Source organism: Euleptes europaea, chromosome 7, assembly GCF_029931775.1.
Source record: "Euleptes europaea isolate rEulEur1 chromosome 7, rEulEur1.hap1, whole genome shotgun sequence".
Lineage (NCBI taxonomy): Eukaryota > Metazoa > Chordata > Lepidosauria > Squamata > Sphaerodactylidae > Euleptes > Euleptes europaea.
Genome location: NC_079318.1, coordinates 95,196,404 through 95,221,955, shown reverse-complemented (window position 1 = coordinate 95,221,955; position 25,552 = coordinate 95,196,404). Strand labels below are relative to the sequence as shown.

Below are 25,552 nucleotides of genomic sequence, written 5' to 3'. Positions count from 1 at the left end.
CATTAATAGATAGGAGACATATTCCACACTGTACATTGCATTGAGACACTTTTGTTTTCATGGGAATATCTCATGTTGATTGCCGAATGGGTTGCAGAATGGCATGGGAGTGCATCTCAACTCGATTGCTGGGATGGATAGCTCAAGCGCACCAGAGGATGGTACAGGGATGCAACAGGGTGGTTGCTGCGATGCAGTGCAGGATGGAAGAGGGACCTGGAAGGTCGATTGCTGCGATGAAGAACAGGTTGATCGATGGGAGAGGCTGAAAGTTTGAACAAGGGACACCCAGGTTGGTTGCTTTGGCTGGCCTCAGGAATGCACAGGGGGCCTACAGGTTTATATCTGGGATTGGCCACAATTTGACTGCCGGGATGGGCTACAGGATTGCTCGGAGGCACTGCAGTTTGATTGCTGGGGCTGTCCATAGTATTGCATATTGATTGCTGGGATGGGCTAGAGAATTTCATGGGTTCACTACCAGTGGATTGCTAGGGCCAGCCAGAGGATTTCATGGGATCACTACTGGTGGATTGCTGGGATGGGCCAGAGGATTTCATGGGGTCACTGCTGGTGGATTGCTGGGATGGGCCAGAGGGTTTTGTGGGATCACTGCTGGTGGATTGCTGAGATGGGCCAGAGGACTTCATGGGGTCACTGCTGGAGGATTGCTGGGATGAGCCAGAGGATTGCATAGGGGCCCCGCAGGTTGATTGCTGGGATGGGCCAGAGGATTTCATGGGGTCACTGCTGGTGGATTGCTGAGATGGGCCAGAGGATTTCATGGGATCACTACTGGTGGATTGCTGGGATGAGCCAGAGGATTTAATGGGGTCACTGCTGGTGGATTGCTGGGATGGGCCAGAGGATTGCATAGGGGCCCCGCAGGTTGATTGCTGGGATGGGCCAGAGGATTTAATGGGGTCACTGCTGGTGGATTGCTGAAATGGGCCAGAGGATTGCATAGGGTCACTGCTGGTGGATTGCTGAGATGGGCCAGAGGATTTCATGGGATCACTACTGGTGGATTGCTGGGATGAGCCAGAGGATTTAATGGGGTCACTGCTGGTGGATTGCTGGGATGGGCCAGAGGATTGCATAGGGGGCCCGCAGGTTGATTGCTGGGATGGGCCAGAGGATTTAATGGGGTCACTGCTGGTGGATTGCTGAGATGGGCCAGAGGATTGCATAGGGTCATTGCTGGTGGATTTCTGGGATGGGCAGAGGATTGCATAGGGTCACTGCTGGTGGATTGCTGAGATGGGCCAGAGGATTTCATGGGATCACTACTGGTGGATTGCTGGGATGAGCCAGAGGATTTAATGGGGTCACTGCTGGAGGATTGTTGAGATGGGCCAGAGGATTGCATAGGGTCACTGCTGGTGGATTGCTGAGATGGGCCAGAGGATTTCGTGGGATCACTGCTGGTGGATTGCTGAGATGGGCCAGAGGATTGCATAGGGGCCCCGCAGCTTGATTGCTGGGATGGGCCAGAGGATTTCATAGGGTCACTGCTGGTGGATTGCTGAGATGGGCCAGAGGATTTTGTGGGATCACTGCTGGTGGATTGCTGAGATGGGCCAGAGGATTGCATAGGGGCCCCGCAGCTTGATTGCTGGGATGGGCCAGAGGATTTCATGGGGTCACTGCTGGAGGATTGCTGGGATGGGCCAGAGGATTTTGTGGGATCACTACTGGTGGATTGCTGGGACGGGCCAGAGGATTGCATAGGGACCCCACAGCTTGATTGCTGGGATGAGCCAGAGGATTTCATGGGATCACTACTGGTGGATTGCTGGGATGGGCCAGAGGATTTCATGGGGTCACTACTGGTGGATTGCTGGGATGGCCCAGAGGATTGCATAGGGGCCCCGTAGCTTAATTGCTGGGATGGGCCAGAGGATTTCATGGGATCACTACTGGTGGATTGCTGGGATGGGCCAGAGGATTGCATAGGTTCCACGCAGTTTGATTGCTGGACCATTCCACAGGGTTGTGCCGGGTTGCACATTGTTTTCTCATTCCTGCAGCAGGTGGCGAACCCCTGGGGAACACAGCAGCAACCAGGGGAGTAGCTAGATGGGACATGGTTTGGAGAAATACAGCAGCATGGAATTCGGGAGGACGGGCACAGTGAGAGACATTTGAAGCAAGGGAGTTTATATGAAGAACAATACACAGTGCCACACTTGGTCAGTCTGCACCTCTGGATGACAGTGAAAGGTACCATGATCACCCTGCCATGTGAAAGTCCTTCAGAGCAACAGGAACAGCCAGAGCAGCTCATCTCAGGGGTTTAGTGGCAGAGCTGAAGGGGAGAGAAAAACAGAGAGGTTTTCTGAGAAACTGACCCAACATATTTCGATTAGATTGTGTATATATTTGGCAGGAGCACATAAGGCTCTTGGATTAGAAGAATTGGGAATCAGAAGAACTGAGAGCCAGCATGGTGTAAAGGTTTTGGCTTAGGTCTCAGTTTCTCTCACCCTGTATGGAAACTGATATTAAAGACTCTTCAATAGGGTGGCCAATTAACAGGAATGGCCAACACACCTCAGTTGGCTGGAAAGGGAAGCAGGCCAGCTAAAGTGGGGACAATCCCCCCTCACGCATGGTGTGGCATGACACAATAATATTTCTTCTGGGGTAAACCCGGAAGCGACAGGAATGCTCTAGCACATCCCTCAAAAAACTCTATGAAAACCGTAGAATATTTGGAGAAATATGCTTGAGCATAATATTGTCGAAGGCTTTCACGGTCAGAGTTCATTGGTTCTTGTAGGTTATCCGGGCTGTGTGACCGTGGTCTTGGTATTTTCTTTCCTGATGTTTCGCCCGCAGCTGTGGCAGGCATCTTCAGAGGAGTAACACTGAAGGACAGTGTCTCTCAGTGTCAGTTGTGTAGGAAGAGTAATATATAGTCAGAAGGGGGTTGGGTTTGAGCTGAGTCATTGTCCTGCAAAGTATTAAAGGTAATGTGCAAATCATTGTCCTGTAAGTATCAAGATAATGTGCTAATGAGGGTGTGGTATGTTAGTGTGGAACCACTGTATCCTGAAGTGATCTGTTACCATGTGGAATCCAAGGCTAATCCGCATGGCTATTGTGGACTGTAGTTTTTGTTAGTCTGGAGGCGAAACGTCAGGAGAGAAAATACCAAGACCACGGTTACACAGCCCGGATAACCTACAAGAACCAATGCTAGAGCATCCCTATCACTTCCTGGTGTGACGCAAATCCCCCATACACCGAAACTCCAGCCGGTGGCAAGGAGGGACCTGGCAACCCTACTTTTCAACCCCCTGTTTTCATTCTGTCTTTTCCCCTCCTGCTCTGGACCCTCCCCTATGGACTGTTAGATTGTAAATGGCTCAGGGTACGGTCCTTTGTAAATATTGCTGGAATTACTATTCATGGGCTTCCCTATATTTCTTAGACTGCTAATGGTACAAATATGCATATGAAGCTGCCTTATACTGCCTTATTCTGAATCAGTTAATTAGTCCATGTCTACTCAGACTGGCAGCAGCTCCTCAGGGTCTTAGGTAGAGCTCTGTACATCACTTGCTACCTGGTCCTTTTAACTGGAGATGCTGGGTGTTGAACCTGAGATCTTCTCCCCAATGATAGGGCCTTTCTGTGAAACATGGAGCCTTCTACTAGTTCACAGAGTATTTGTCTGGTGGAAGAGGCATGTTCTCCCACAGCAAATCATCTTGCAAAGGACATAGCCTTTGCCATTAGATAATGATCTTAGGATACAAGCACCATTATTATTTTATTGATTACTATTTCTCACCCTCATGCCCTACGGACAGAACAGAGTATTACAGAATGATTATCCTACTTTTTCCCACTGCATCCTTGACCACCCAAAAAAACAAATGGCAGTTTTTTGGTTGGTCCATTTCAAAAATCCAAATCAAGATAGCTACCTGATTAATTGACTAAAGTTTGTAGTCCTAATTTTTTTTTTAAAAAAAGGCATTACCCCTTATTAATAACAAGCTGAAAACAACGTACCTTGTGCCAGAGTGGAAAGAGAAGAAGACAATGCTCCTGAACAGAGATGTGCAGATTTCTTTTTCAGACAGAAGATGTTTTATAGAGATTTATGGGCTCTTCACTGAGGAAGTGAGGCATCTCCAAAGAACGGCAAACTCTGGCATCAAATACCCAAGCATAATTCTATGTGCTGCACCATCTTCCGGCTTGGACATTGCTGGAGTTTTTTGTTTGTTTGTTTTACTCACATCTAAATGAAACTGTCCTTTTACTTGTGGGATATGATTAAAGGTGCTTTCAGCTCATAATACCGTAGTTCCAAAACTGACCAGATTACAAGGCATGAAGAAGATTAGTTTAAGAATAAGATTACAGGGATGCAATCCCATCGAGTGAATCAACTCGGTGAGGTTTGGTATTAAGTTGCAGGGGAGCACTGATTTTCACAGTGATCATTGCGCCTCTTGAAAAAGTGCACCTCTCATTCTGGGCATCTCACTGGGACCCATATCTCCTGCACCCCTAGTTCCCTTTGGCCTTTTATGCCAGGCTGCTTCCCTCGCAGTCACCCCCCTGACTGTTTTGGGGTTTGCTTTGATTATGCATGCCTTTTTCGACCGTCAGAGATCACCTCGCTTTCCCCACGCATTTCTGCATTTTTTGCCTGTGATTTCTGGATGCTGTTTCAGCCAGCATCCAGAAAACATGGGCAAAATGCATGGAAAAGCATGGGGAGAGCAAGGCGACCTCTGACGGTCAGGAAAGGCATGCATAATCAAAGCAAAGCCCCGAAGCAGTTGGGAGGGGGGAACCGTGAGGAAGAAGCCATGCATAAAAGGCCTCTGTCTTCTAAATTCGGGGGAATGGATGAATCCATCTTAGGAGTGGTGGTCTCTGATCTGGAGAACCGGGTTTTATTCCCCAGTCCGCCACATGAGCAGCAAACTCTAATCTGGAGAACTAGGTTGGTTTCCCCACTCCTCCACATGAAGCCAACTGGGTGACCTTGGGCTAGTCACAGTTCTGTTAAGAGCTCTCTCAGCCCCACCTATCTCACAGGGTATCAGTTGTGGGAGGGGAAGGGAAGGTGATTGTAAGCTAGTTTGATTCTTCCTTAAGTGGTAGAGAAAGTTGGCATTTAAAAAACCAACTCCTCCTCCTCCTCCTCCTCCTCCTCCTCCTCCTCCTCCTCCTCTTCTTCTTCTTCTTCTTCTTCTTCTTCTTCTTCTTCTTCTTCTTCTTCTTCTTCTTCTTCTTCTTCTCAAAGCAGGGTCTCTCGATTAAGGCACATATTTCCCCAGGAGACTAAGGGAGGACGTTCAGTCACAGCTGCTGTCAAGTTATTTAAAGCTATAACCCTTTCCCAAATGTTATATGGGGTGCCGCTCATTACTACAGCAAACAACTCCATGATGGAGAAAATCCAATCCAAATTCCTGAGAGCTGTTTTACAAGTCCCTCCCAGCGTCTCCAATGCTGCAGTTCAAATGGAGACGGGGGAGGTCACAATTGAAGCAAGGATATGGATTGCTTCGATCTCCTATTGGCTTAAAATAGCTTTACATCCTAAAGGACTTGTTAATTTAATTTTGCATAATACTTTTGTTTCCCCCTGGTTGAGAAACCTGAAGAACAAACTAGGCTACTATGGTCTCTCACAACATCTGCTCCTATCAATGAACTATTTACAGGCCAAGGCCTTGATAAGGCAAAGAGTTCTGGATGTAGAAAGACAGCATGACCTAAATAGAGTTTAAAATGTGTGTTACAACTGCAGCACTCGATATCTTATCTTAACCACTTGGATAATCTAGACTACAGGAGGGCCTTCACCTTGATGCGATGTAACGTCCTCCCTTCAGCTATTTTGGAAGGGAGATACAAAAAGTTACCTTATGGTGAACGTTTATGCCCCTGTTCTGATGGGAGTATAGAGACCCTCGAACATGTCATGTTTGACATGTTGACTGTAAAATTTATAGTAAGATACGAGAAGCCATTTCCTCTGTAATAACTGGTTTCCCAGGGAGATCCAGAGCAATCCGTCTCTCTAACATGCTCTCAGATAAGGACATGGAGCTAACTTTTAAAGTTGCCAAATTTGGATGGCTAGCTATGAGGACTAGGCGTGCATAGGTTGAACTCAATGGCTGAGCGATTTCAGTCTTATATTTATGTTGATTCCAATTATGTATTATATTTTAAAATCATGCTCTCAACGGCTTTTTATGAGGGACAAGTATTTATTGGGGTATATACTTGCTATCCTTTTTATGTATGCATATGTATATTTATGTATATCTTTTATTTGCTGGTCTTGGGCCATATTAAACTTATTATTATTTATTTATTTATTTCCCCAGGTGCTTTAAAGAAGAAGCGGCATGGCTGCTGAGAGCCCAAGGAGCACATGAATCAAGGCTCTTTCGTGTTGTCCTTCAAAGGTCCTTACATCCTGGATATGAGTAATGACTCAGGCTTGCAGGACAATAACACATTTATTTCACCCTTCCTCTGAGAACCTTCCTCAAGGCAGAACACATGGCTTTTCTCTCAAATGCGTTCTCACCACTATACATGCCACAGTAGGTGAGGATCTTGGAGAGAATCCTGGCACCCACAAAAGAGGAGGGGGAGAGGGGAAATGGCAACATTGCCACCAAAAACCTCTTTTCTGGCCAGTTTCCTTACCCTCTTGCCACTGCCACCATGGTTGTAGGCCAAAGTCCATTGGGCAGGCAGTAAGCATCATTGGGAATATGAGGTGGTGGAGGCAAGATAGGGCAGAGGCTATACTGAGGGAACTACCTAGTGGAGCCCTAGGATTGTTCAACGGTGGGGAGGGGCCGTGGCTCAGTGGGAGAGCATCTGCTTGGCATGCAGAAGGTCCCAGGTTCAATCCCCGGCATCTCCAGTTAAAGGAACTAGGCAAGCAGGTGCTGTGAAAGACCTCTGCCTGAGATCCTGGAGAGCTGCTGCCAGTCTGAATAGACAATACTGACTTTGATGGACCCAGGGTCTGATTCAGTATAAGGCAGCTTCATGTGTTCATGTGTTCAGTGTTGAACAGTGGAATTGGTTACCTCGGGAGGTGGTGAGCTCCCCCTCTCTGGCAGTCTTCAAGCATCAGCTGGACAAGCATTTGTCAGGGATGCTGTAGGCTGATCCTGCATTGAGCAGAGGGTTGGACTAAATGCCCCGTATTGTCCCTTCCAACTCTATGATTCTATGATTCTACTCCAGGGAAAACCCAGGAGTGATGAAGGGTATCTCAAGGAATAGATGGAATATGACTGACTTTTCACTTCACCCTAGGGATGTCAGCCTCCAAGTGGGACCTGGGGATCCCTCAGAATTACAACTCATCTCCAGACTACGGAGATCAGTTCCTCTGGAGAAAATGGATGCTTTGAAGGGTGGACTCTACGGCATATCTAGAAGTTCCCAACCTGGACCTAGCAACCCTATCCCCACAACCCTGCATGTGGCTAGGGAGGACCTGGCAACCATACTCCCCCCCCCCAATTTTCCTCCCCCATCAAGCATCTTCATGTCGTTGTGAGCTTGTTGAAAGATAGCACGGTGGAGTGGTTAAGCATGGTGAACTCTAATCTAGAGAACCAGGTTGGTCTCTTAACTCCTGCACGCGAAGTCATCTGGGTGACCTTGGGCTAGTCACAGTTCACTGCAAACTCTCTCAGCTACCTCACAAGGTGTCTGTTGTAGAGAGAGGAAGGGAAGGTGATTGTCAGCCAGTTTAAGACTCCTTTCGGTAGAGAAAATATGGGTATTAAAACCAACTCTTCTTCTTGTTGTTGTTTTGAGTGACAAGAAATATTTTAACATCCCCCCCCAAAAAAAGTTGAGTACCTTTTGAGAGAGACTGATGTCTCACTTTGTTCTGTTGGGTTTATTCCCGTGTGATTTCTGTCGTGTCTATATTTAATTCATAGCACACTTCACTATTCTGAGTAGGTACCTTGGCTGGGGAGTCTTTCTGATTTTCCTTATTCATTTCTTTTTTGTGCCCTATCCTGTTGCAATTCTCACAGTATAACTAATAAGTGAAGTAAATCTATCCTTTACAAGTTCCTTCCATTTTCCTTTACTGTTACACAAAGCGAACAATTGTTATTCTGTTGATGGTATCAGGAAGCCAAGTGATTTGTTTTGTTAAGATATTTGGTTTGAATCAGGGTTGAATAGTGGGCAGATGGAATCTGTCTGGGGGCCGGTAGTGGCTCTTGGCAGCCCCATCAGGGATTGCAACTGTTCTTATAAATAATTTTGTTTTGGAGAAGCATCAAGAAAGACAAGAGACAATTCTGAGAGTTATCAGTGGAATTTTATTGACTTTGAACAGGACATAGAGAAAGGCAAAGTAGAAAAAGACAAAGTTGAAATGTAAGTTTAACAAAGCACTTCCTCGTGTGACTGATTTAGATATGTCCCACCGATGAATTATACCATAGAGTTCCATGTGTGTTCTAATCTGCACTGTACCTCGACAAGAGGGGAAAGGGCTCAAGAAAGCGAATTGGTGAGGTGAAGAATGACCACCATGGGGAGGACTATCTAGGTTGATCAGGACTTAAGGAGATAATTCCAAGGAGAGGGAAGAATGAATTAACTGGGCATGGGAAGGGAAGGCAGTAAGTGAAGCTAGTGGGATTTCCGAGGCAGCTGCAGAATGGGAGGAGAAAGATGTGGGGGGCGGGGGCAGAACAACATATAAGAGGGAAAGGGTAAGATGAAGAGAGTGAAAGGGTAAAATGAAGAGAGTCAGGTCGCATGATGCCTGATCATGAAGCATGAGTGTAGTTCAGGTGCTTGTGAGTTAGTTTTTGGGGGAAACTGAATCTAGTTTGCCTGCGTGCAAGCAGGTGTTTTGTGTATTGCAACCTACAATATGTATTGCAACCTACAATACATAAAATTGTAGGTTTCGTGGTTGTGTGAGGCCAGAAGTGGAGTAGGAATTAGATCATCAAGAAGTGCTGTGGGCTATGCTGACTTATGACAGAAGATGAGCTCCTTTGCTAATTAACTAAGGTAAGCTTTCTGATGGCTTGGTATTCTTTTGGATGTTTTGCTACATAGGGAAGCAGGTGTATCATAAGCCCTCGTCGTTCTGTTCACCTGGACTCAACATGATCTCCTGGAGTCACAAGACAAGGCTTTGAGTAGAAGCATTTCCCTGGTTATCTCATTGAGACCTCAATGATTTCACTCTTATTTTTGAGAACGGTCGATTATCAGTGCTTAACATTGAGTCTTGTCTGGCACCTGGATCATACGGTTTCAGAGGATCACTAGAAGAATGTGGAAGAGCACACCTGATGTAGGAAAACCAGTGTATGAGAGCCGAATGAGTGATATGCTTCCAGCAGATTCTTAGAGCACTTTAAAGACTCACAAGAGTTTGGGGGCATACGTTTTCAAGAGTCAAACCTCCCTTCATCAAATGGAGATGAACTCATAGCTCCCTTCTTCTACAAACCAACATGGCTACCCTCTGAAAGTATTCTTCCATCAGCGTAGTGTGGTGGCTAAGAGTGGTGGACTCTAATATGGTGAACTGGGTTGGTTTCCTCACTGCTACACATGAAGCCAGCTGGGTCACCTTGGACTAGTCACAGTTCTCTCCAAACTCTCTCAGCCCCACCATCCTCACAAGTTGCCTGTTGTGGGGAGAGGAAGGGAAGGTGATTGTAAGCTGGTTGGATTCTCCTAAAAAGGTCAAGAAAGTCAGCATGTACAAACCAACTCTTCTTCTTCTATAATGTTTTATTTTTAAATGAATGCTCTTCATGCCTTATTTGAATTACAAGTCATCATGTCAGTTTCAAAGTTCAGGACGAGTATGAGAAGCAACGTGAATCCTACACGATAGGCATGCCTCCTTTTCTTGGTAGGAATTTGCGAGAGATATGGGGGGGTAGAAGCGAGGAAGAGAAGAATATGAAAATAGGGAAGGAGGCAGGTGCAAAGCTTCGACAAAAAAGAAGAGACGAACGAGAAAGCAACGTGAATCCTACATGATAGGCATGCCTCCTTTTTTTAGTAGGAATTTTCGAGAGATTTTGGGGGGGAGGTAGAAGCGAGGAAGAGAAGAATATGAAAATAGGGAAGGAGGCAGGTGCAAAGCTTTGACAAAAAAAGGAAGGAGCTCAGAATTTCCATGGGCAGGTCTTCCCAAAGATGCTCATAGTGTTAGTTTCGCGCTAACGCTGACGGCACCCATGTCGTTTCACTCCTCCAGAGGTTCGTCGAGATCAAGGTATTCGGAACAGCAGGGGTGGTGGCAGCAGCAGCAATGGCAGCAACACGGTTGGCAGCAGCAGGGGCAGCAGTGGCAGCAACACGGCTGGCAGGGGCAGCAGTGGCAGCAGCACGGCTGGCAGGGGCACGGATGGCATACGCAGCAAGGTTGGCAGCAGCAAGGTCGGCAGCAGCAAGGTTGGCAGCAACAAGGTTGGCAGCAGCAAGGTTGGCAGCAGCAGCAAGGGTGGCAGCAACAGCAGTGGTTCCCGGAGGGGATGCAGATGACCGATGTGCGGTTGCGGTTGCGGCGGGAACGACCATAGCTGGCAAGCATGGTGGAAAGGAAGGGGAGGCTGAAACAGAGGAAAGGCACCTTGAGTATGTTTAAAAGCTAGAATGATACTTTTTAAAAAAGATCGATGCTCTGGTTAAAACCAACTAGTTTTGTTGTTCGTATTTTCAATCAAATCAAATCAAATTTTTATTTACAGTCATTTTTTTAAAAAAAAGTAGTCCCCTGAGCATGCACCGGGCCATTCCTGACATCTAGGAAGCCCACAAACAAGACGACTGCAGCACCATTCTCCTGCCTGTATTCCACAGCACCTAATATAATAGGTATGCTCAACTGATCCTGGAGAGAATGGGCATGCATCATGACTAGTGTTCATTGTGACTAGTAGCCATGAATACCCCTTTCTTCCATGAACATGTCCACTCCCCTCTTAAAGCCTTCCAAGCTGGTAGCCATCACCACATCCTGGGTCAGGGAGTTCCACAATTTAACTATGCATTGTTTAACTAGTTGCATCCTGGGCTGCTTCCACGAGGAGATGATTTCTCCTGGGACACTCACTGCCACTGCCAGTGTAGCTGCATTTCCAGCAGAAATGGAGGATTCACACTGGGGACTTAGTGATATTTTTCCACCAATGTTTGTAAAATAAAAATAAAACTCCCTCCCCCACCCTGTACTGACAGAGGGCCTTTGCTTCGTCTTCTTCTTTTAAATGGTTCACTATATCTCTGTGATGAAAGAATGCTATCGAGTTATGGTGATGGAAAGGGCCACCAAGGGCTGTTAAGTTGAAACTTGTGGCAATTCCGGAGAGTTTTCCGGGCAAGAGACAAACACAGGTGGTTTGCCTTTGCCTGCCTCTGTAGAGCAACCCTGGACTTTCTTGGTGGTCTCCCATCCAAGTGCTAAACAGGGCCAACCCTGCTCGGCATCCAAGATCTGGTAAGATCGGTATAGCCTGGGCCCTTCAAATCAGAGTGCTATAGAGATGGAACTATTTTTGTGTGTGTGCATGCACTGGCCCTTAGAACATAAGAAAGGCCCTGCTGGATCAGACCAAGGCCCATCAAGTCCAGCAGCCACACAGCATCCAACCAGGTGCCCCTAGGAAGCCACAAACAAGACGACTGCAGCAGCACCATCCTGCCTGTGTTCCACTGCACCCAAAATAATAGGCATGCTCTGATACTAGAGAGAACAGGTATGCAGCATGACCAGCATCCATTCCAACTAATAGCCATGAATACCCCTTTCCTCCATGAACATGTCCACTCCCCTCTTAAAGCCCTCCAAGCTGGCAGCCATCACCACATCCTGGGGCAGGGAGTTCCACAATTTAACCTTGCAACTAGACTCACTCGACTACTGCGGGAAATCAAGCTGGCTCAACTGTCATTCTGTCTGGATTCCTGCTAGCACTTTCCAGTAGCAACTGGTGAGCCAGAATCTCCCTATCATTGTAGCTGTCCACCAAGTTCTTCTGGAGAGGAGGCTGGCATTGTTAACAGGCCCAAATTGTCACCCTGTCCAAGCCTATCGATTAAAAATCCCAATAAATATGAAGAATATAATTTACCCCAACACAATAAAAGACTGATTGGTTGGTAACAACTTGGATCCAAACATTGACCCCTCTTAAAAATTGGAACTAATATTGTATACCTCCAATGTGTTGGGATAATCCCCCAAAAATTATCTGTGAAAAACTGGGAGCAAAGACCACCAAGACAGATTTAATTCATTTGGGATAAGATCTACTCCAGCAACTCGCCCAAAGCAGAAGCAATGGATCAAACCTTCAACTTGTAAGGGGGTCACCTCAGGCCAAACTGAGAGAGGACCAACTGGTTCAGCTATTTCAAGAGTAGAAGATTCCCTAGAGGTAGCAAACACACCCTACAAATATGACTCCCAAACTTCTGATTGAATACAAAAAGGAATGCTATCATGGGCTCTAATAGCCCAGAATGATGCACTTTGGATTTTACAACTAGGATTAGGCATTCCCATTTCCTACGTAAATACTCTTCCTCCTTATACTTTAATAGATCTCTATTGTGTCCCTAGAGGATGAAAAATTCCCTCAAAACAGATAAAGTACTGTTATTCTTAAGCACCCTATGTTTTTGCTGTAGCTGCCTTCCAATAAATCTTCACTCTTTATTGAACAGTACTAATAGTTGATAAATATTCAATGCTGACTGAAAGAATAGGGAGGAAGTGGACCAAGAGTTTTATTTTACTCCCAAAGTATCTGCTCTTTCCAAACTATTCCATTTTTACCTCTGTTGGTGCATGTTGTTCTATCTGTCATCCCCAAAGGCCAAATTTGGTCTAAGAGGGCCACAATACACTGACATCAATTTGGTATGTAGCAAGCAACTCAATTAAGCAACAGTTTGCTATAGACAATTAATATTGACTCTTAGAGGGAAAATATACCATGCACAGATAAATTACAAGATAAAGTTTATGCTGGCAAATTGAAGGGAACATACGTACCTTGTTTCAGTGGATGGAACTTGACAGGCTTGTGAACCTAGGTAGGTAAGTGAAGAGTCTGCGTTGGTGGCCCCCTTTTATACCGCTCCACACACCTTCCCCACAGGAAATGAGGCATCACCAACAAAACAGTCAACTATTTATTAGACAATGAAGCATTATTGTGAACCATGTGCCACCTTCTCGTGCGTGTTTGTCAACTAGGGGCACATTGCCCATGACAGAGTTAACTTACATAATGCAATACTAAACCCGTGATCGACTAATAACTGTGTGATTCCCACATCTGACCAGAGGGCACTTAGATGATTACCTTAATTTTGATCCACGGGTTGACTTAGCAAAACCCAGGAACTAAAAGCCGTGCTTCTTATTCCAAAAAAATATCAGATTCACCTTCATTTTTCACTGAATGACCACTCAGTCATTTTCCGAGCCCGAAAAACAATTCATATGACTGCAATGGCAGTTATGTTTATTAAGGAATGTGTTACCTCTAGCAAGAAAGGTCTCATTGCCACGTCAAGGTAGAGTTACCTTCAAGTAGCAGTCATAATGATGCTGATGCTTTATTATCTGAGAAGCAGGCTGTGCAATGTCATGAACCTTTCCATATAAGGGTCTGGCCTAGAGGTTAATTCAGAAGACCGAGTCATTGTGTGGGGAATGAGAACTAAGTGGCTTTATGAAAACATTCCTTGTAGCATCACCAAACAGAGACAAGAGTTGGGTCCAACTTTTTTTTATTCAAGAGCTGATTTGCCTCCTCATATATAATTCTTCTTTATGAGCAGGTTGGCATTTGGCGTCCCTGTGGTTACCAACATTTGGTCATCTCCACCCAGGTCAGCAAACTTCATCAACCTCCAGCAACACGCTTTTCAAACAACTCATGGTTTGGTTGGTGTTACTCAGCACTAAGGGTGTTCTAACCCCAACCCACCCTGCCAATTAATGAATGATGGGATATTTTGGGAATGACCCTCCTTCATTCCGTGTCTCAGGGCACTGCCAATTTGCTCTACCGAGTAATCCGCCCCCTTATAGCTACTCAGCAGGGTTAACTGAGCTTAACAACCCCTTTCCCTCCTGTCGGAAATAATGTCCTACAGGCCATGATGTAGATACATCAAGAAGATGTCACATCCTATGGTAGAGAAGTGAACAATGTCATGACTATACAAGTGTGGCTGTAACGTGAGAGTCAGACCTCCGGTCTCCACCAGATCATCTACATGAAAACAAAAAAACACTTCCGGCTAAATGCTACATTATAACACATGGCAAATAAAGGCAGCAAATGGTAGGTTTGTATGCCCTGAGTACATACCAATAGATGCTGACTATGAAAGCACACATTTTCCCAAGGATTTTGTCATGACAGGCCCAACTCACTCATTCTTACCTCGCTGCGTTCACATATTTTCTGATGACTTATGCCTGGTTCAAACAGACAACCACCACTTCCATTGTAAATAGAGGAATTAACCACCCATTTGGACCCATAATGGCTTACATCATTTGCCTTTCCTCCATTTTGTTCTGTAAGCAACATTATGAGTTTGTGTACGCTGAGGTCCTGTGACTGGCCCAAGATCACCCAGCGAACTTACATGACAGCGTGAAGATTCCAGTAGGGTTCCTAAAAGCATGCTGATGTAGCTGGCCTGTTTTCAAATAACTTGTTTGATTTTCTGGTGAGTTATGCCCACCACTAGAGATGTGCATTTGGCTAACGCCAAACAGAAAAAAAAAAACTCCCTGAAAAATACCTTTTCAGTATTTGAGGGGGGGGGATTTAACTGGTAAAAAATATAGCAGCAATAGAGGGAGCTGAAAAAGTGGATCTTGAATAATGCTGATTTTTTTCAGCATTATTTGGGGCCACTTTGGCCCTGCCGCCATTTCCCCCCTCCTTGCCCCCTCTTCCCTCCCTCCCCCCTTAATTATCTGAGTCAGAACCACAGGGAGGTCCGAGCCTGCAGTCATAGAATCAAAGAATAGAATCATAGAGTTGGAAGGGACCACCAGGGTCATCTAGTCCAACCCCCTGCACAATGCAGGAAATTCACAACTACCTCCCATGCAGTCAGCTTGGATCTGAAAGCCACAGTAGTGCAGAACTCTCCACTGGGTATTTTTCGGGCTTAATAAACCTGAATTTTTTTTTAATTTATCGAAAGGCTAAATCCGTTACGTTCGGCTTTATCAGGTTTCCCCCCCCCAAAAAAATCTGGGTTTATTAAACCTGAACCTGAAAAATACCCCCTACCTACTACAAAGTGGGGGGGAAATGTTTGTGGGGGTGGATCCTGAAGATAGTTTTGGCTAGTATGTCTGTATTCCCTTCATTTTGGGCATTTAGCTTCCCATTATCATACTGAATTTGATGTCCCTTTTCCAAACACCTTTTGCTTATAGCCAGAGTCTCTCCAGTCACTTTATAAAGGGTAATGGATATGGGAGAAGCACTGCCAGCATCACCTTTCTGTGCTGCCAAGTTTTCCCTGCATGTGAGCAATACATTGCAGCATCTCTTTAACGACTGCTTCACTTTTACCTGATGTACATTACGGAAAAGCAAAATCCCAATCTCCTGCAAACCAGCACTCCCAGTACAGCTCCCAGTACAGTACCCCCATCCCTCCAACATACACTCAGTATTCTTCTTACCCACATGCATCACCATTCTGACCCTGTCATAGTAATGTAGTTCTTGGCAATCAGTCTCCACTTTCTACCTCCCATATGACAGGCAGGGAACAATCTGGAAAGGTGGATGCCATGATGCCTGAAATTCATGCCCTTTCTACTCTTTTAGAACCAGCACCTTTCTCCTGGCTTGTAGATGGTTCTCTTCACCTTTGCATCATACCAACTTTTCTGTCTCTTTTGAGCTCATTGCAATTTCACTCGTGCTGATTCTGAGATCTCTCTCAGGGTATTCTGCAACCAAGGCAAAAACTCCACAATGCTTGTGGGGTCGTCTCAAGTTGTGTCCTTGCAGTCCTCCCTTGATACTCCAATTGTCCTCATACTTTTCAGCCATTCAAAAGCTCAAATGGGTTGAATCTGGTATATTCTTGGGTTATAAGCAAACAGCAGTTACTGGAAGCTGACCTCCCAGTCGCCTGGATGTACATTGATGTGGGTCCTTATCATATGGTTCAGTGTGGGCTGGAATCTTTCCAGCAGACCACTGGCCTCTGGATATGATGCTGAAGTTTTTACACGCTTCACCTCTCACACTTGCCATAGTCGTAGCATTAGTGGGGGCAATATAAAGTTGTTTCCCAAATCAGTCACTAAAGTTGTTTCCCAAATCAGTTGGAAATCCAGTACAGCAGAACATCTGGATTAGTTTATCAGCCACAATGCTTGCCTTAATGTTAGTAAGAATGGCTTCAGGGGACCAACCAGAGGCAATACACATTTAATCCCCTCTTTGTTGCTGGTGGAAAAGATTCAACAATGTCTGTGGCTACTAGGGGTGTGAATTTGGATACAGCAGAGCCTAAAATATACACCAAATATACTATACTGGTTCTTGTAGGTTATCCAGGCTGTGTAACCGTGGTCTTGGTATGTTCTTTCCTGACGTTTCGCCAGCAGCTGTGGCAGGCATCTTCAGAGGAGTAACACTGAAGGACAGTGTCTCAGGGAAGAAAATACCAAGACCACGGTTACACAGCCCGGATAATCTACAAGAACCAATGAACTCTGACCGTGAAAGCCTTCGAGAATATACTATACTGGTATTTTTAGGGAATATTCAGCACCCCAAATATGTCCGGGAATTTTTCAGAAAACTGAAAAAATTGTCCCCCAAAAAACTGGAAATATTTGGGATTTACTGAGAAGATGGGGAGCCAGTATATGCAGTCAGTTTTTCTTCTTCTTTTTCTTTTTCCTCTTTGTTTTTGAGTCTTAGGGGAGGGGTCTATGGGCTTGCCAGGCTGCCTCTGTCAATTTTAAGTGTGTTCATCAGTTCTAAGACTTTATTCTCTTTGCCAGAATTGCTTTGTGTTCCCTTCACAGTTTTTACTCTTTGGGACCGGGCAACCCTAACTGGGGTAGATGTGTAGGGCCCTCAACATTTGGAATGTTCCCCTTACATGTCAAGTCCAAACAAGTGCACATATGGGCATTACATTATAAAGGGGGGTGTCTCATTTTGAGTAGGCCTTCACTAGGGGTATTCGGAATAGAAAGGTTCTCAGAAATCACCAGGCAGAAAATAGACACAAATGCAAATCTTTATTGGGAAAATAGCAAGTAGAAACAGCGAGAGGCACACTAATGATCAAACAGGGGCATACGCACAGCCCACGGTCAACAATATCCTACTGAACAAACCTACAAGGAAACTACCAGCGGGGGAATAAAAGAAGGGCAAAGAAATCATACAACTCAGATCTGATTAGAGTAGAGGTAAGGCAAAGACAGAAACACTTCCCCATTTTTTATTCAGTTGTGATTTATATTCTTCCTTAAGATCGTCTTTTATCACTCCATTGATTTCACACTTTCCTGTTTGTTCTCATGATTATCATTTAATTGATCTCCTGTCTGGTAAACACATGGCTGATACTCGGTCTGTAGTTTATTGCTGAACAGCTGCCTTGAAGATACGCCAAAAGTTATAACCAAGTTACGCCTAAAATGTTCATCTGCATACAGGTGCTCTTTTTGCAGAGGTCTGGGAGAGTCTACTCCAGTAATGTAATGTCACAGGGGCAGCAGGTGGCATGACATGCTAGTAAAGTATCAGGAAAATTGGGCTACTTTTACACATTGCAAATCCTAATGTCTGGATGTTTCAGTCCATCTGAACTGGAGGTGAACCATGAATGACACGTTTGAAGGTTCTGATGTTCTCTGCTCTCTGACCTAACTCATCATTCCTCAGTTTCCCTCCTTTGTAGTTCAATTTCATGCTCCTTTGTTAGATATGAAAACTGGAAGCTGTCAGAAACTCTGGTTTGTGGAATTTGTATGCTCTGAGCAAAAGAATTAAATTCTTCTCAAAAGCTCTGTAGGGTTGGTCAGGTCTCACAGGCTTTTAGAAGAAAGGAGATTATTCTCTCTTTGGCTGTTAGATCAGTATGGGTAGCTGTGTTAGAATATCTGTAGCAGTAGAAAAGAGCAGGAGTCCAGTAGCACCTTAAAGACACCTTAAAGACTGTCCCTGTACTTAAGGATAGATGGACTCACATTCTAGGTGAATCTGAAAAAGTGAGCTGTGGCTCACGAAAGCTCATACCCTACCAGAAATTTTGCTAGCCTTTAAGGTGCTACTGGGCTCTTGCTCTCTTTGGCTGAACAGAATTATGGCCAATACACACAAGTCTTGAATGCTAATATAATTTATTGAGTACACAATATGATGATTACACATGGACAGAACAGCAGCTAATGATACTGAATAAACTCAAGGTTCATTCAGCACACCCAGATGATCCATATGCTCCCAAATAATGTAATGCAGGGTTCACTCATGCTGGCATAGAGTGCAACATAGAAATCTTTCCAATTTTGACTAGCTTTGTTGAGGTGCGCAATGGAGAATCAGGCCCACCTGTCCACCTACCTCTCCCAGCATGCATGCCATATTTTATACCCCCTTTCTACTTCGCCCAACTCTTATGAATCATCGGTTAGGGTCATCCAGGAGAAGGGCAGATCCACCTTTCTTGGGCGGTCTCAGGGTCAGTCTTCCTCTTGGAATGCTCCTGTTCAGCCAGCTTATTGCTCTGTTTTTGCCATTTCCTTTTCCTGGTACTTTTTGGCACTGGAGAAGTGTCTTATCAAAACGATAAGAATTTTACCCAAACATGTCTATGTCCTTGCTGATAGATGTGTGTCATTGACAGCAACGTGCCTTGTCAATAGTGAAGCAGACCTTTTTGCAGAAACAAAAGTGCAAGCATGGTCAGGCCTGAAGCATAAAAAATGGCTCTGGTTTGGTTCAGGTAAGGCTCTATAACTTAACTCAGAATTCCTACACGAGGGTTGTGCCTTGCAACTTCTAATTCAGGTTCAATTCTCTCTCCCTCTGTTTTTCTCTCAGAGTGAATACCAACGCTTTCCCCCCAAGGCAGGCTCTTTCTCTTTTTCTCTGAGGGAAACTTATTTCTCTTTTTTTTCTTTTTCTTTTGGGGACAATTTTGACAACTCTATCCTTTCTCCTATTTTGGAGGCATCCTGACGTAGTTTAACTCGCAAAGTGTTCTTCTTTATCTCAGAAAGGTGTTCGCTTTCACGTAGTCTAGCCAGAAAACAAACTGGACCTCAGAACTAACGTCAGCGTTTCCTCCCTGGATTTCCACCCAAAATTTGGACTTCCCCGCTAACACCAATTTCCCAGTGATGGGCGGGGTTCTCAATCAATCCCCCAATCCATCATGATCCCCAATGGCTGGCTAGTGGAGGGTAGCATACAGTAAATGTTTGTTGGTGAGTGATCAATAAACATAAATCCAAATTTTTACCAAAGATGGATAACTTGCTAAAGTTACTATGAGGACATACGGGTGGCAGCTCAGGTTTCATTGTTCATTCATACAAGTGTTTTCACGGTTAAGCTGGCCTACAATTCTCTTAGGAATTGTTCTATGTCACACATCAGCTGAGCGTTATAGAACTGACAGGCTGGGTATCCTGGAGGACAGATGGAGGGATTTCATCTGAGAAATGCTCACTAAACACCAGGATCTCTGATTCTTTCGATATTGCCTTCACCATGCTGATAGGGATACTGGAAGCATGGCCCTTATCTGTCTAGTCCCTACACTTTCCTAGTCCAGCTGTGACTCTCGAAGAGCAGAACCAGACATTGCCCATCATATTACCCGAACCAAACTCCACATTGGACCCCCACAACTATTTATTTTAATCCGCAAAACCCCAAGGTATTTAAAAACCAACTATGACTAACTATCACTAGTTGTCATGAAGGGCTACATTTCTCCAGAGCACCCTAGAAGGCTGTCCTGAAGCAATGATTTATGGGAAAACAACTCATGGGAAATTTTATTTTCTTTTTTTACTCCAGTTTGTTACTAGGGATGGGGCCTGGGGTTAAAAAAAAAGTACAAGAGGGTGCTGGGGGGGGGGACCCCTAGGTTATTTTCAAGGTTTAATAAAATTGTTTTGTGGTTCTTGTGAGTCTTAAGTCTTTCTTAATTGATGCGATGGAACTAAAATAGGATTGCCAGCTCCAGGTTGGGAAATACCTGGAGATTTTGGGGATGGAGCCTGAGGAGGGTGGGGTTTGGAGAGGGGAGGGACTTCAATGCCACAGAGTTCAATTGCCCAAGCAGCCATTTCCTCCAGAGGAACAGATTTCTACCACCTGGAGATCAGTTGTAATAGTGGGAGATCTCCAGCCTAGGGTCGCAGGTCCCTCTTCACCAATTGACAATTGGACTCTATGGCATGGAAATACCTCCCCTCCCCAAACCCTGTCCTTTTCAGGCTCCGCCCAAAACACCTCCCTAAGAGGGATCTGGCAACCCTATTGAGGGCAGCTATGGTTTACCATCAGTGCTGGTGTCCCTTTTGCATTCCCCCTTACTTTCAGTCTATTTAATGTTGAATATTAATCATTCGGGGGGTCCTGACTGCTCGCAAGCCCTGTGGGAGTGCATATTTCTGTGATTGACGCCATCTGAATTACCTGAGTTTTTAAAATTATTAATTAAAAATGATGATTGTTTTAAAGGGCCTGTTTTTAATCGACTGGTAATATTTTAGTGTCATTTTATTGCTCTTTCTTCTGTTTTCTTGTACTCATGAGGTTGATTGTGTTGTGAGCTGCCCTGAGCCCGTCTTGCCATATAAGAGCAATAAATAAATAAATAATAAAAAAACATCCCATACTGACACACAGGACCCTCATTGTCGCACACATCACGTCCTTGTGGTCTCAGAAGAGGAAGGCTGGGTGTACCTTCTTTGGGCATATATCAAACTGTACACCTTTGTCCAATTCACTTAGTAGAGAGGGAGGACTAGTTTTCCTGAAACGTTGGTGTTGTTTTCTTTTTTTCTTTTTCTTTTTTAAAAAACTGCTTTGTAAATCGAATTGATTCTCCATAGGAAATATTGCCCCCAAACGGAAGAACCTGAGAAATGTCCCTGAAGTGTATTTCCAGAACAGTGCCAATACACCTGCAGTTCTAGCAAAACAAAAAAGACGGCCTTTCTGAAATCCCAAACGAATGTTTCGAAGTGCACAAACCTAGTACAGATGTTTTTAAAAGTATTGAAAGTGTGTGAAAAGCTCACTGAAATAGACATCAGCACAAAGAAAGCTCATAGAAATTCAGGCTATCCAGGCAACTGCGGAGTCATACATGTCAAGGTGCCTTCACAAATACATCCCATTTTAGGATTGCAAGTCTTTCTATAGAGAAACGTGTTTTGGAGAAATATCAGGAAATACATCCCATTTCAGGATAGCGAGTCATTCTACAGAGAAACACGTTTGGGAGAAATATCAGGAAAGAGGAGGCACAATTCTGAGAGTTTAAAGTGGGATTTTATTGACCATGCACAAGAGATAAAAGCAAAGGAGACAAAGTAAAATATAATTCAGTGTAAAATGTAAATGTAATTCAAGGAAAACATTTCACTGTGTAATCAGTACTCAAATTTTAGTGTGTCCCATTGATGAATCATACCATAGAGTCACATGGTGCGGTCACATCAACATGATACCCAGAAAAGAGGGAGAAGAGCTTGAGAAAGAGCAAAAAGAACTTGTTAGGGGTAAAATAAGCACCATAGTGAACAGGAGGAGGATCTGGGTTGATCAGGACTTCAGCGAGAGAACCACAGGGGGGAAGGATACCTCAGGATGAATTAGTTGGGTCCAGAAAGGTAAGGAAGTGTTGGTTGGGGCTTCAGAGACAGATGCAGAGTGGGAAGAGGAAGACACAAATCGAGAAAGGGATGAAAACTATATAGCAAAGGGAGAGAGAGTTAAGAGATTGGAGAGTCATGTCTGAACACTGGTATTTTATAACATTGTGGGGTTTGTGGTTGGAACAGAAGTAAGAAGAATCATCAAGAAATGTTCTGGGCTATGTTAACTTATACAGAAGATGGTCTTTGGTTTGTCAATTAACTCAGGAAAGTCATCTGATGGCTCAGGTGTTTTTATTATTATTATTATTATTTGCTACATAAGGCGGATGGTTTAGCAAACGGTCCAGTCATTCTATTTGTCTTGATTGAGGAAGATCTCATGGAGGCAAAAGGCAAGCCTTTGTGGTGATAGAAAGTGCTGTCAAGTTGCTGCCAACTAAGAGTGACCCCATAGGGTTTGCAAGGCAAGAGACAAACAGAGGTAATTTGTCATTGCCTGCCTCTGCATAGCAACCCTGGACTTCCCGTCCACGTACTAAACAGGGCTGACTGCTTAACTTCCAAGATCTGACAAGATCAGGCTGGTCTGGGCCATCAATGTGATGGCAGACAAACTGTTGTGTATGTGTTAAGTGCTATCAAGTCATTTCTGACCTATGACAACCCTACAAACTTCCTATCAACAGCCTTGCTCATGTCTTGCAAGCTGAGGGCAACTTCCTTTAAAAGGAAACACCGGTCATTACTGCCATGAAATCCCAACATTTACTAGGCAGACTTTATTTATGTGGTGGTTTGCCATTGCCTTTCCCAATTGTCTACACTTTACACCCAGCAAGCTGGATATGCATTTTACTGACCTCAGAAAAATGGAAGGCTGAGTCAACCTTGAGCCAGGATCGAACTCAGGACATGAGCAAAGCTTGGACTGCAGTACTGCAGCTTACCACTCTGCACCACGGGACAGCTTTTTTTAGGTAGACATATTTCCCTGGTTACCTCACTGAGATCTTTCTGAGATGGATCCATCAATATTACTTTAGATGGAGTCCTTCCGCTACACCAGAGACTTTTCTGCACTTTGGGTTCAGGGTAACATTTCAAGAGGATCACTGGAAGACAACAGCTGACATAGCCATACAGAATTAGTGATATTCTTCCATCAATATTTAAAAAATAAAGTTTGTTAACACAGCGGTTGAAGTAGAAGAAAGCATGACAGTTTCCTAGCCCAGGAAGAGAAAGAGAAGAATGAGAAAGCAACATGCATCCTACACAATAATCATGCCTCCTCTTGTTAGCAGGAATTCTTGAGAGACTTTTTTTTAGGGAATGAGAGCAAAGGAGAAAAGAAACTGAAATGAGAAAAGGAGGCAGGCGCAAAAATTCAACAAGAACGAAAAAACTCAGAATTTGGATAGGCAGGTCTTCCCAAAGATGCTCAGAGAGATGGTTTGGTTGCAGGTCTCGGACAGTCCACGTCGTCTCAGGACTGCTGAGGGTTCCTCAACAGCATTTCTTTTTCTGGCAACAGCAGGGCGGGCAGCAGGATTGGCAGCATTGGCTACAGCATGGCTGGCAGCACGGCTGGCAGCAGCAACAAGGCTGGCAGCAGCAGCAAGGTTGGCAGCAGCCCCCCTGGTTCCCGGAAGGGATGCAGATGATGGTCGAGTCGTCGTTACCACCACCACCGCAGCACGACATTGTGGAAAGGAAGGGGAGGCTGAAACAGAGGAAAGGCCCGTTGAGTTGGCTGAAGAGCCAGAATGATGTTTCAAACCACCGTCAGGGCTCTGTGTAAAATCGACTAGGTTCAGGGTTCATCTTTCGAATCGGGAAATCACAATTTATAGGAAACCTCGGAGAGTATGTTCAACTCAATTCGTTGGCATTCCTCCCCCTTTGCTAACTCCACTATACTTTTACAACCTGGCAGTCCCTTCCTTCCGAAGATCCTTTATGCTCGCCCATTTAAATGCTGCACCCTCAGCAGTATTAAATGGAAGATATGGAAATCTACCATACTCCAACAGACTTTGCTCATGCAATTCAAAGATAATTGACACATTATCTTGTAAGAGGATGGAATGCCCCCTCTTTAAACACCACCGAGATAAACGGATCACCTTCATATTGGCGAGAATTGCTGCCCCCATCACAAGAGCCAAAATAGTCCCCTTTTTGCTGATGAATAGAGATCCAAATATAACACTGGCCATGGCCAAATATCTCTCCCTCTTATTTTCCTCTAAGAAATAACTGCTCAGGACTTATGGGTCATAGAAGCAAAGAAGGAAAGGAATTTATAGGAAAATAGTTGTATTCTGGGCTGCTTCCACAGGGAGATGATTTCTCCCGGGGCACTCACAGCCACTGCTAATGTAGCTGCATTTCCAGCAGCAATGGAGCATACACACTGGGGAATTAGGGATATTTTTCCATCAATGTTTTTTTTTTTAAAAAAAAAATAAGTACACATGAACACATGAAGCTGCCTTATACTGAATCAGGCCCTTGGTCCATCAAAGTCAGTATAGTCTACTCTGACCCGCAGTGGCTCTCCGGGGTCTCAGGCTGAGGTCTTTCACATCACCTACTTGCCTGGTCCCTTTCACTGGAGATGCCGGGGATTGAACCTGGGACCTTCTGCATGCCAAGCAGATGCTCTACCACTGAGCCGCGGCCCCTCCCCTTGCATTGATTTCTCTTCAATGAGAAACCCCACTTTCAAAAGAGAAAAATGAGAATAAGAAGAATCAATGGCTATATCTGAAAAAGGTAATTTCAGAAAAAGGAATTCCTCTCCCCTTAACAGTACTACAAATTGTTCATGTGCAAAAAGCCCTGGAGTCTCCAATTAACTGTTTGAGTTTGTTTCCAATCAAATAAAATACATTTTTTGGCATTTAAAAGGTATGCCCTCCATGTTAAAATCTGTTTGGTTTTCATCAAGATTTCTTTTGGCAATTAATAGTACTAATAGTTGATGAATACACATTGCATGCTGACATACTGAAAGAATATGGAGGAGGTAGAGCAAGGGTTTTATTTTCCTCCAAAGTATCCACTATTTCAAAACTCTTCCATTTTTTAGCTCTGGGTCAGCGTGTGCTGTTCTGCCTGCCGTCTCTCAGAGGTCCAAATTTGGCCTATGAGGGCAGCAGCGTTCTGACCTTAAATTGGTTTGTAGCATGCAACTCAATTCAACAACAGTTAAGAACATAAGAAAGGCCATGCAGGATCAGACTGAAGTCCATCAAGTCCAGCAGTCTGTTCACACAGCGGCCAACCAGGTGCCTCTAGGAAGCCCACAAACAAGACAACTGCAGCAGCATTGTCCTGCCTGTGTCCAAAGAACCTAATATAATAGGCATGCTCCTCTGATCCTGGAGAGAATAGGTATGCATCATGACTAGTATCCATGAATAGCCCTCTCCTCCATGAACATGTCCACTCCCCTCTTAAAGCCTTCCAAGTTGGCAGCCATCACCACATTCTGGGACAGCGGGTTCCACAATTTAATACTATTTTTGTTATTAGACTATTAATATTGGAATTTAAGAGGGTGAAAATACACCTATGCATAGATAAATAACAACATAAAGTTCATAC

At 44.6% G+C, this 25,552-nt stretch overlaps 1 protein-coding gene across 1 annotated transcript in view; it reads right to left on the bottom strand.

The window, feature by feature from the left end:
- Positions 1 to 491: 491 nt before the first annotated feature.
- Positions 492 to 25,552, bottom strand: part of LOC130480900 (keratin-associated protein 10-2-like) — a 37,871-nt gene continuing 12,810 nt past the window's right edge. The window contains exons 2-4 of the mRNA XM_056853522.1: positions 10,427 to 10,622; positions 3,800 to 3,808; positions 492 to 1,076 (exon numbers count right to left, since the gene is read on the bottom strand). Coding sequence (XP_056709500.1) covers positions 492 to 1,076; positions 3,800 to 3,808; positions 10,427 to 10,622 — 790 coding nt within the window. The remainder of the gene's footprint in view (positions 1,077 to 3,799; positions 3,809 to 10,426; positions 10,623 to 25,552) is intronic.